At 41.5% G+C, this 12,489-nt stretch overlaps 1 protein-coding gene across 3 annotated transcripts in view; it reads right to left on the bottom strand.

The window, feature by feature from the left end:
* The window catches only part of LOC107392953 (ephrin type-B receptor 1), a 182,102-nt gene that overhangs the window by 71,429 nt on the left and 98,184 nt on the right, over window positions 1-12,489 (bottom strand). For all 3 annotated transcript variants that reach the window (XR_011521423.1, XM_070554283.1, XM_054752090.2), the window contains 3 exons: window positions 10,101-10,363; window positions 7,185-7,260; window positions 4,635-4,759 (listed from right to left, as the gene is read on the bottom strand). Coding sequence is in view for 2 of the 3 variants with exons in the window: in XM_070554283.1 (XP_070410384.1) it covers window positions 4,635-4,759; window positions 7,185-7,260; window positions 10,101-10,363 (464 nt within the window). In the remaining variant the exon portion in view is untranslated. The remainder of the gene's footprint in view (window positions 1-4,634; window positions 4,760-7,184; window positions 7,261-10,100; window positions 10,364-12,489) is intronic.

Below are 12,489 nucleotides of genomic sequence, written 5' to 3' on the forward strand. Positions count from 1 at the left end.
AGTCCCGATCAGTATGAAACCACGTGATCGGGGCCGATATCCGATCATGTGATCGGATCGGGACATCCCTAAAAAAAACCTACATATTTTCCAAATCCAATGATAAGATTTTGGACTAGAATTCAAGCTAAATTGAAATGGACAAAAAGACACCCAGCAAACATGCCTGTTTGGGCAAACCGTGGGCTATGTCTGTGGTGGTACCATAGTAGTATAGGCAGGGACAACCCATACTTACCCCAGAGCTAAGATAAGTATACATTTATTTGTCCCTCAATGAGGAAACTGAAAGTGTACACACAAGGATCTCGTGTATGAATGGGGCCAGTATGTATTTCCCCACGTGGGCCTCTTTGGGATTTAGTTAAGGGCAACCCACATATACACCTGCCCAAATCCATCCCATGCTGAGCCCTTGTGGGGGGCCCTGTGCCAGCCCAAAGGATGTTTGCACCTATGCGTTAACAGTGTTTATTACTTTGGGCACCCCACAGTAGCATCTGACCAAGAACTACATACAGTGGCCCCATGGGTGAGAGCCAATATGGGAAATCCAGTAGTCTGCAAAGTTCAAACTTAGCAGCACTCAGCTGCCGGTGCAGACGTTTGCATGTGAAAACCTTTCAGACACTCCGTGTGCATCTCTCCACTGTGGAGTTCCCGCAGAAGTATAAATCAGGCTAAAGTGTTTGTTTGCCCTGCCCACACTAGCCCAGACACAGCCCACAGAAGCCCACAGTGGGCCCAAACGGGCATGTCTGCTGGCTCTTTATCAGATTTCATCATCAAACACCTTTACAGATTTTCATTTATTTATTTTTGTACTTCATCGTTTATTGTCAGCAAAGCACCTCCATTTATATCATTCTAGTGTGTAAAGAAAAAATAAAATGACTTGAATGAATCTTTTTTAGCTGGAGTCTTATAGTTGTTAATGCGACACGGTTGTTTATGAATGGAAGCAGATTTGTGTTGATAAACGAGAGCCTCCCTGTGTCTCTGTAAGACCCCGTCAGTGTGGCTGCAGGCTCCAGAAAATATTCAGTCGCGCTAAAATCCATCTTAACTTATTAAAAGATAATATTGTAAAAAGAAAGATGACACGTCTTCATGAAAGTACATCTACCACCGCTGTGAAAGAAAATACATCAAGAGCACAAATCACAAACATTTTGACAGGCCTACAGCCAGCCTTAATTAATCATCATGTCATGTCTGTCAGCCGCAGAACACAGCTGTAATTATTTTTATCCCGCTGTAGAACAGTGGGCATGTTAAAGTCACGTGAACTACTTGAAAATATTACAAAACCACCGCATGCACATCTGAGTGATCATTATCTTGAGTCAGGCAGCATTGAACATGCACATCAAAAGCATCTATCATGGTGACAGAGTCTTCTCGGTGTGCATGAGTAATTTCTAAGTTACAGTCATGTCTTTAATATTTTTCAAAGGTAACTTATAATAATACATTTTATTTACCAGCGCCTTTCAGGACACCCAAGGATACTTTACAAGAATGGCGGAAAATAATAAAACAAGATAAACAGTACAGAAATATGTAAAAACACTAGGATGCTAAAATTTAAAACAATGTATTAAAACTATGTGGTAATAGCCTGTGTGAAGAGGTGGGTTTTGAGTTTTGATTTGAAAATTGCGAGAGTGAGTGGTGCGTAGATCGGGGGGAAGAGAATTCCTGAGGTGGGGAGCAGAGCAGCTGAATGCTCTACTCCCCATGGTGACAAGGTGAGCGGAGGGAGCCGAGAGTTGAGGAGCATTAGAGGAACGAAGAGCATGGACAGGAGTGATGATGTGAATGAGATCAGATATGTAGGATGGAGCCAGGTTATGGAGAGCTTTGAATGCGATGAGCAGAATTTTTAAATGAATGGGCTCGGCACACGGGAGGCGATATCGCCTCTCCTCCATTCATTTTCAATGAGACATGTGCAACAAAGCGATAATTGCGGGTGTCCCTCCTACTAAGCGAAACGCGAAAAACGTGCATGTGAAATTTTGTGACGTGCACAGGCGACCCAGCGAAGCAATCCCAGAAAGTTGAAATATTTTCAACTTTTCATCGCTGTCGCTTGGACGAGGACCAATCAATGGAGGTTTAATTCAATGACCAATGAGCAGATAGGATAATCCGTACACCTCCGAGCAAACATGAAGGAGAAGTTGATTATTATTATGTTTTATATAGTAAAATCAGAAGTAAGATTTCACATAACTCTAGCAGCACCTTGTGAAACATCATATCTACCGCTTTATTAACTCTGAACTGCTTAAATAACCTTAATTCCCTCCAACCCGACACAGCCAAACAAAACAACGGAAGTTTCAATTTCGCCATGGAACAGAACGCGTAGACGGCTTTGCTGCTGGCTGCGAGTCGCCTCCCGTGTGTCAGGTAATAAAAGCGACAGCGATGAATTTCGCTGATCGTGGTCGTTTGTCGCCTTCCGTGTGTCGAGCCCCTTATTCTCTGTTTAATGGGCAGCCATTGAAGTTGCAATAATCAAGACAAGGCTGGACAAGGATGGCAGTAGTGGAGGGAGTAAGTGATGGACGGAGACGAGAGATGTTACGCAAGTGAAAGTAAAGCCTGAGTTATGCCGTCTGCGTCAGTGCGGAGACAGGCAACGCCATCCCTGCATAGGGCCCCAGCAGGCACACAAGTAAGTACGGAGTCGAGCCCACTTTTTTAAACATTCGTCCGTCGAGACGGAGAACGCAAGCTTGTGATTGGTCAGGACGCCGCTGTTGTCTACACCGCCACCATTGCGCCCTCAAAAACATAAAGAGAGCCAAGGATAAGTAGCGGCAGACATGGAGAAGCTTGAAGAAAACCTCGCGAAAAAACGCTAAAACATGAATGTTTAATTCCCCGTGACTGGAGGAGTAAAAAGACGCACAGCAAGTGTTTTATTTGTGGACGGAAATGACAGGAAATGTGGGTTTAGAGGTGGCGAGCGCATGAAGTGGTGGAGGAGAATGAGGGACACATTTGTCTGTGTTAAAAAGTCTCTTATATACAAAAACACAATATAAACACACTGTCTTGGACTGGATACATGACAGGATACCACAGAACAGTGCTACGCCCTCTGTTGTCCTGCTGAGGAATTGCTTTGCAACACTCCCCAGGAGACAAAGAAGTATGAGAGCAAAACGCTTCCGTCAATCCATGCGTGTCTGTCCCTTGCGGAGCTGACGGAGAAGCATGAATCAGGCTTAAGCAGACTGGGTAATATTTGTTGACGTGAGATTGAAAAGAAAGTGTGCGCCTCTCGAGGGAGGCGGGGGCTTTTCTGGTCTCAGTCTCCCTGGAGTTCCTGTGCTCTGGGGCAGCTCCTGGATCTCTGGGACTTGGAGCTCCCTCCGTCTCCTACACATCTTTAGGGGGCAGATCTGTGGCCCCTCACTCTCTATTGGACGCTTCTATAGAGAATCATTACATAAACAAGTGCGTGTACACACACAGGTGCTCACATGGTGCTCTCATAAGTATGGACTTAGGCACGTTAAACACAGGTCTTAAGGCTGTGGTGGGCACTTAATGCACTGTGATTTATTATCGTGTGATTGTTCAGTGAAACAATGTTGATTATATATTTCTTCATCAAGTTGACAGTGATAGCTTGATCTTCCTGTATTGTTGTTGTGTCCCATTTTTTTTTAATTTTTTGCTTTTTTTTCTTCTCTCTGCAGGTCTAGAAGCAGATTCTTGTTCATTATTGTTTATTTTTGTGGACCCCCACCCACCCCCCATCTTTTGTCTCTTCCATTCTCTTTCACCTCTGTCTCCGTGTCTGGTCGGAATTACAAAACATTCAAAAACAATAACAAAAAATAAATAAAAGAAATGTGTCAAATTCTGATTTGCCACAATGGCCAGAAATCATAACAAAGTAGTTTAACAAAACAAGAATTACTTCCTGAGTAATTCAGTTTCCAGCTGAGCCCCGATTCGGCTAAATCGGGAAAGAAGCCTTTTTGAAACAAACCCCTTTGACTTTAAGTCGAAAACCTTTCTGCGACGCTGCAAGTGGACGTTACACAACAAATACTCCAAATGCTAAAGATTTGACCAAAACAGTGAGAACTCCATCATAACTCAACAAGACAGGATGTTAGCATAATACTCCTACATATATGGTGACAGGTAATGCCATTAATGTGAGATCAGTTCTGACTTAGTACCATAAACACAAACGTTTTATTAAAATCCCGCACGAGCAAAGGTCTGATTTATTAAATTGAAAAGAAACTTAAGTCTTGCATTGAGCTGAGGAGATAAATCCTGATATCTTCTCACTCAGCAAACATCAGATCAATAATAATGTCTGCAGCTCACAAACATTGACATTAACCCCCCATGGATAATAAAATATGTGTACAAGCTCATAGTTGCATTTAAGAGAAAGCATGCATTAAACAAAGCATCCTTGTAATTTAGTTTTTAGCGAGCTCAGGTGTTTGCAGAGGAGTGAAACTGTGGCTGGTCCTCAGTAACAGATAATTAGACGACTTTAATCCAATTCGTATTGATTTTCCCGTTTCATCGACTCTCCACAGATTACCGAAACACACAAACACACGCCGACTTTTTTTTTTCCAGCCTACCTTGTCATAGTATCTGATCTCATAGTCAAGGATGATCCCGTTGGGCTGTTCGGGCGGTGGCCATGACAACGAGAAGCTGCGGCTCGTTGAACTGACTTGGTGCAGTATGGGAACTACAGAGGGAGCTTTAGAGAACACAGAAGAGTGCACAGAGTTCAAAAGTTCACAAGGATGACTGAACTTCATGCATATGGAAATGAAGAACGATGTAATAAGAAATACACAGAAATGATTTGCACTCAAAGGAAGGAAATATCTCCAGTTAAAAACAAACGACTGGAAAGGAAGAGTTTTGTTTGAAATCCATTTCAAACTTTCAATTCTGAAATTGTTGGATGAGACGTGCCTGTACATCACAAAAAAAAATTCACCTAGCACGCAGTTGTCACCTGTTAAGCCTAAAATGTTCTTTTGAACCAGGCGGTTATGACCCTGACAGAAGGTGCTCAAATGTGAAGGAGGGGGTACCATAAGAAACATGACAGTGGATCTAAAATGGGTTTAATTGTCATGAAAGGTTCTAAAAATAAGTGAGCAAACAGATCATGGCTCCTGGAATTGAAAAGGCCAGGCTGGCGGCCATAACAAGGCTTAGAAATGTTTATTTCTGATGTGAAGTTAGCATTTTTAACATGGGAGACAAACGAACCTGCTCTGTTTTGGAGACTGCCCCTAGTGGATGAGGGGGGAACTTCCTCGTTGGTAAATGGCCTATATTTGTATAGCGTCTTCTTAGGGTTCTACAGTCATCCAAGGTGTTTCACAACACAATCAGTCATTCACACACACACATTCACACACTGGTGGGGATGAGCTACAATGTAGCCACAGCTGCCCTGGGGCGCACTGACAGAGGCGAGGCTGCCGGGCACAGGAGCCACCGGTCCCTCCGACCACCACCAGCAGGCAACGTGGGTTAAGTGTCTTGCCCAAGGACACAACAGCAGAATTCTCTGGTCGGAGCTGGGATGGAACGTGCAACCTTCCGATTACTGGGCAACCCGCTCTTTCTCCTTAGGAGGAGGAGGTCCCCCCTTAGTGTTCCTCAAATAGTTTTGTTCAACTGCCTCCTCTGTATGTCGAGAATGATAATACAGTTTTTAAAATCTTGGCTCTTTCGACCCTTCATAACCCCAGAATACTTATGTGATGGCCACATCCATGTCCACACTACGGTGAACGTTAGTACACTCATGCACTTTTATGATTTCCGTTTGTACGTTTATATTTCTTTGGATTTATTGTTTAGAAGGCTTAAATGCATTAGTTCCGATTGTAAGCGCGCACATTTAGTTAACTGCTGTATTTTATGCCTGCCATTTGTTCAATTTAAGTTAATTTATGTTTTCTCTTACCGGTGCTGAGCGGTTCTCCACTTCCTGCTTCCTGAGATGGGACAGGCAAACAGTGTTGAAGGGGTTCTGTCAGCTAAATACAGGAGGAGCTGATGGGGCCAAACCAATAGCTCCATGAAGAGGGGACTGAAGGATTTCCTTTAGTTATTATTTTGTAATTTGTTAATTTCATTTAAGTTTGAAGTTAAATAGTTACGTTTATGGGTTAGGGTGTTTAAATTTATTAACAATCTGACTGAACTGATTTGTGGTTTTAGTTTTTGTTAGAAAATGTTTGTCTAGTAATCCCTATTATTCATATGGTCTGATCAGCCAGTGTGTATACATACATGTGTGTGTCTTTGTTTGTTAGGTCGGTTATGGTTTCAGTCAGTCAGCATGTTAAGTTGGCAGTTTATTGAGTTTCAGTTTGTCTGTTTGACCTATTTTATGAGCTCCAGCTATTTTTTGTGAGGATATTTTAAAACAAAAAGGAAACTAAAGAGTCTCTATTTTTGGAAATATCCTGTGTTCCTCCACTCATTTGACTTGATCCCTCACAACTTATTACACAGCATTAGGATCATGCAGTCAAAATTCAAGTCTGATCAAATGCAGTCAACCCCGAATGCATATTTTAAAGTTCGTCCCAGTGTAGTCTACTTGATAGTGAATCGGGTTTTCTAGACTCCTCGGAGGAAGAGGGGTTTGCATCTGGCAGCAGTAACAGATGTGCTAAGAGAGCAGTAGGGTGGATACAGATCATGTTCTTATTAAGACTGAGCCACAGTAGCAGTAGATGAAGGAAATTATGCTCTTTCCACCGGGGAAAAGCTGCTTTCACATCCAAATTTGGTTAGAAATGGAAGCATCACTTGTGTCCGTCTTCATAAAGCATTGATGGGGTAATAACTCAGTTACATTATGGTCTCTAAGAGTTTAACAGCAGCAGGCAGTGAAGGAGAGGCAGGCAACGGGGGAGTACATTTTAGGGAGGCGGGGAGGATTAAAGCTGTGGATGTGCAGAAATGAGCGAGGGAGGTGGAGGAGAGAGATGACAACTCTAACATCTTCTATGAATTAAAACGCCATAGCTTTAATTTCCGTTATCTCTCCAGCCATCCCTCCTAAACATAATCCACAGAGCCCCAGGGTGTGCTCACACACATACTTACAAACACACATATGCACAGCTGTCAAGGTACTTCCTACTCACCTGCCTGATTGGTTGTAATGTTGATTGACAGCTGCTGGGCGGGGTAAGGACTCTTGTTGGACACCCCGTTGACTGTCTGCACAGGATAAACAGTAACAATAAGCTTTTTCCTGTTATATGTTGACGTGCTTTAATGTAAAAGAGGTGGATTATTTTTCTTCTGTGTGCATCGCCTCCCTTCATCTGCAGCGCCTGTTTTAGCCAACATGGGAACACACGGTGGCTGTTTATTCTTTATTAGACAGGCTTTATGCTAAAGAGTTGCACGTTGACACAGATTTAAAAGAAAGCCTGGACCGTTAATAAAGTGTTTCAGGTGTTGGAAAAGCATCTTCTCTACAAAACAGAAGTTACCACACCTCAGCATCAAGGACACAATTAAAAATAATGATTTGGCTCAAGAAAAGTTATTCAGGAAGTAGAGGTAACTGACTACAGTATCAGACACACCAAAACTGTTGCGTATGTCATTGGTAACATCATTTTGATGGTAGAAAATCACAATTAGCAGGTTCTGAATGGTGCCGTTTGTCAGAAACCCAGTTAATGTTTTGAAACTGATGTGAATTCTTAAGTTTATTTGGGTTTTTTTCAGTTTAGATTTAAGTTTATAAGATAAATAAATGAAATTTAGTCATATATTAATGAGAAATTAATTAAGATCCAGACTTTTTTTTCTCACTTCAAAGGTCTAGTTCACCCCTTTTTTCAGTAAATCTGCTGTGGTCTCTAGTATGAATAAATGCCGAGTAAAAAAAAAAAGGCTCTGGTGCTCTTGTTTCAAAAGGAGGCAGAACGACAGGAGTCTTACTGGTAAATGGCCTGTATTTGATATACCGCCTTCTAGGGGCTCAAACCTTCAACCCTCAGGTTTCTGATGCAGGCGCTTAAGTCCTCTGCCACAGTCACCTCAAAATTTTCATAATATGCTAATGTCTTGCCTCTGATTGGCTAACAGCTGCTTGAATCTTCCGCTGCCTTGGTTTGCTTTTCTTTCTTGGTTAATAAAATACAGTGCTGAACATTTTCTATTATCTTGTGGATTGCTAATGCTAACGGTTAGCTTCTACTAGCAGAGAGAAGGAGAAGAAGAAGCAATGATCTTTTATATAGTGCCTCTCAAGATAATAGGCATGGGGCGCTTCACAAGAACAAAAATAAAAATGATTAAAAAATATAAAAAATTTGAGAAAAATAAAAAAGTGATTAAAAGTAAAGAAAATATGAGGAAAGGGAAAGAGAAAATGAATAAGAAAGAGGTACAGAGAAAGGCAGAGTTGGTAGAAACAGCTAAATCAGGTGGGGTGATGAAGGTCACACAAAACCAGCCTGAACAGGTGAGTTTTAGCTGCTTTTTAAAAGAGACCACTGAGTCCACTGATCTCAGGCTCAGGGGAAGAGAGTTCCAGAGTCTCGGGCCCACAGCAGCAGATGATCCGTCACCTTTGGTCTTTAGCCTGGTGTGCTGCACACACTCTGCTGTCTCCTAGCCACAAAATCAGCACAAGCCAGGGTGGGCGGAGCCATGAAAACTAGTTTTCCACGTGACGTAGAAGAGACGGACTCTTCCGAAACAAATGTTTTACCGCCTATTTTCTTTCTGTGGCTGATGCAGGTGATGGGGGTGGAAGAAATTGTTCCTGTTCAACATGCATGTGAAACTCGGCATAACTGATTATATTTCAAAAATAACACGAATGACACGGCATCACAGCAAAAGAGCCTTTTAAATGCCAGAAATAATCTAAAATCAACATTTTATATTTTTATTTTTATGAATATTGTAGATATAGAAAGTAATTAAAACTGTGGCGGTGCCAGGGGGCGCTATAGCTACCCCTGGATTAGTCATTGCACCCCCATAGCACCCCCAAGTAAATATTAGATTTTTTTTTTTTACAATTTAATTTTAATTTAACGTGTGGATGTGATAATATTTAACATACAAACCAAAAACAATCAGTAAATTATCAGAGAGTAAAAACTTAAACCAAAACAGGAAATTGATGTTAACCTTTGACCTCATTTACCACCTGCGAACAAGTGAAAGGTAGAGCTAGTGGTTTTTGTTGCCCAAATTTCCACGGGTTCAGTCAGAAACGAATGAATCTTTGGAAGTGGTCTCAGACCTACAAAAACCTACGGATCTGGATGAAGAGAGTCAACCCTCAACCGCCGCAGCAGTCGAGGGTTTTGCCGCTGGAAATGCTAACACTAACGTTAGCTAAACTTGCAACACTATAGACGGTTTTCTGTGTGGCTGCATGTGTTTATGATTTCATGGAAAATTCAGTGATTGTTCATGTGTTTATGATGTATATTAATGATTGTTTCAGGTGCTGTTGAGGTTTTGTGCACGCATGTGTATCTGCTAGTGTTGATGGTGATTTAGAGAATAGGAACGCATGACCACTTCCTTCATAGCACCCTCAATAAAAAGACTAGCTCCTTCATAGCACCTGCAGAAAAAAATCTTCTGGAGCCGCCACTGAATTAAAACCAAACTGTTGTTTCCACTTACGAGATTGCACAGTTTACGTTTAAGGTACTTCATTTTGAGCCCTAAAATATGCATTAAAGCAGCCAGATGGCAGATGATTGAAGCTTTGTAATTGTACTAGCTTTCTACAGTTCAGAGTAACCTTGGCAGATATAATTGCTGATTTAGCATAAAAGCCCACAAGTCAGCCGGCATCTCTGTAGCTTCAGTATCAGAGACCATTATGGAGAAACCTGTGGATATTTGCATGACAGCACCAAGGCTGTTTTAAAATGACGAACACTAAAAGTTAATGAGTTTTTGCTTAGCATTTTAATTGATATTTGACAGTAAGTAAAAATAGGGTTTGTTGAGGTTTATGTTACTTTAGCTTCTCTTCATTCTGCACTTTTACTGCATGAACTGTGGGGACAAACCTGGATATCAAAGGTGTAAGACATGTGAGCCCGCAGCTTGCTGATCTCCACTCTCGTTCCTTTCAGCACCTCCTTGCCTGGCGTGAACTTGACGCTGTCGTCACATGGCTGGCACGCCCGCCGCTCACTGCTGTGGCATCTGCGGCACACGATGTTATAGGTCAAGTCCTCGCGATGCCCGGTGTCGCGGGGTGGGTTCCATTCCAACAGCACAGACGTCTGATTCACAACCGAGACCACGTTTCGAGGAGCTGAGGGGACGCCTGGCACGAGAATAAAACAAAGACTCAACTTACTTTTTGTGTGGTGGTCTGACTTTCATTTCCATGTTTCTGGTCATTGAACCAAATTATAAACTTACACATCTAAATAAAATTACAGCTCATGTCTTTAATATCTGAATGCAATCAAACAGCTTGGAACCTGCAGCAGTAGCTCAACGCAGCTTTTACGGCCAACCCACTATCATTTCACTCTTTTTCAGCCAACTATGTTATGTAAATAATGCATTTAGGTTGAGCTGCATATCGGCCACCATGCTGCCCTAAGATCTACATCGGTCATTAAAAACCCATATTGGTCGACCTCTGCTCCAAATCATTAATGAGAGTTAGGCCTTCAGCCAACACTGAATCTAACAAAAGGAAAAAAAAACACGGTCTCTTCGCCTTCCCTCAGATTATCTGCAGCTTCTCTCTCTTCTCACTCGGCATCGGTGCACATCTTCAAAGCGCAATGAGAGTTTTCACAAGGTTAAACCTGACGGGTGAACTTCTTCTTGACTCTACAAACACGTTACAAAAACCATGACACACACAAAACAAGTGCAGTTGAGATGAAACGGATGTTCAACCTTGGCGTATGCTAAATCAGGGATTCATGAGAAATAAGTGATGGCCTTGTGGAATATGTATGTGTGCAATTCTTAAACACACAGTCAAGGACTGTAACGCTGCACAATCAAAGCACAAACAGCAGGGGGTTGGAAATCTAAGCCATGCACTTCCAAACATCTCTGCTGCACATTCATAATTATACAGAATCCCACTGCTGTTCACAGAATCATCCCCCCATCAGACATCTTTACCTAAATAACACTAATGCAAATCAAACAGTCTGATGCAGACTTAATGACAAAAACAAGATGCAAAGATACAAAAACAAGGATTTCAAGCATCTCTGCTACAGAAACAGACCAAGTCCCACGAGTCGGACACTTAATCTGTGTTTTTGTCTACAGCCAAACTCTTCTTGGCAAAATAGAAGCACTACCTGTATGAAAATATAATATATAGTTACCCACACACAGAGTGTGTGTAAACTCACCCAACTCCTCTCTACCTCTGCAGCCCTTGAGGCAAGTCAAAGAAATGATTTTCTGTCAAACAACAATCTACAAAGTGCACGTGCACTCTTCCATTCCACTGATCAGATTCCATATTTGACCTTTTTCATGTCAAATATAATTAAACTGAAGCTCCTCCTACGTTGAAGTGTTTTGTTTTTCATCTTGACTATAGTAACGGTAGTTTGTTAACCTGCTGGTGTAATTCAAAGACTCACTGAAATACATTTTCCCATATTAACAACAAGACTTTAGTGTTTAAATGTTTTTAAACAACCTGGCCTTTCAGGTTTGGGTGAGGAAGAACCTAAGAAGGCCTCCGTAAGCTTAGAGGCGCCACCATCAATCATTGAAATTTGTCATAAAGGTGATTTTTACTAAAGTTAAAAACTATTAAAGTAGATAAAATATTTTGGTGTCAAATAAGTAATCCTGTAGTATGAAGTGAAGGTAATTGTAGGTTAAAACCTTGTTTCATGTGGATCACTATAGTAATGTGTGCAAAAATCACAGAACCAAAGTATAATACTATAACTAACTCCCATAATATTTGAACGGTAAATGGCAAATAGCCTGTATTTGTATTGAACCATTTAGGGTTCTGCAACCCCCAAGGTGCTTCACAACACAATCAAACATTCACCCATTCACACGCTGGTGATGATGAGCTACAATAGCCACAGCTGGGGCGCAGTGACAAAGGTTGCTGAACTCTGGCGCCACGGTCCCTCCGACCACAACCAGCAGCCAACGTGGGTCAAGAACATCTACAAAGTTCTTTATCCATTTACACACACGTTACAGAATTATACCCATTAAAGTGTAGGTATGCCTTCTGTACCTCACTATCATTATTTTTAACAAAAAAAAAAAAATAATAATAATCACATGGGGGCTAATTGTCTTCAATGATTAAAATGTGATTAATCAAGATCAATTAATTCCAAAGCATCTGATTGATTTTATTAATTTTGTTTAATCAAGTCCCACCCATATAATAAATAAATGTGTTATGGAAATTTTATGCCTATTATTTCTTGATCA

The sequence above is a fragment of the Nothobranchius furzeri genome, chromosome 8, assembly GCF_043380555.1.
Source record: "Nothobranchius furzeri strain GRZ-AD chromosome 8, NfurGRZ-RIMD1, whole genome shotgun sequence".
NCBI classification, from domain to species: Eukaryota; Metazoa; Chordata; class Actinopteri; order Cyprinodontiformes; family Nothobranchiidae; genus Nothobranchius; species Nothobranchius furzeri.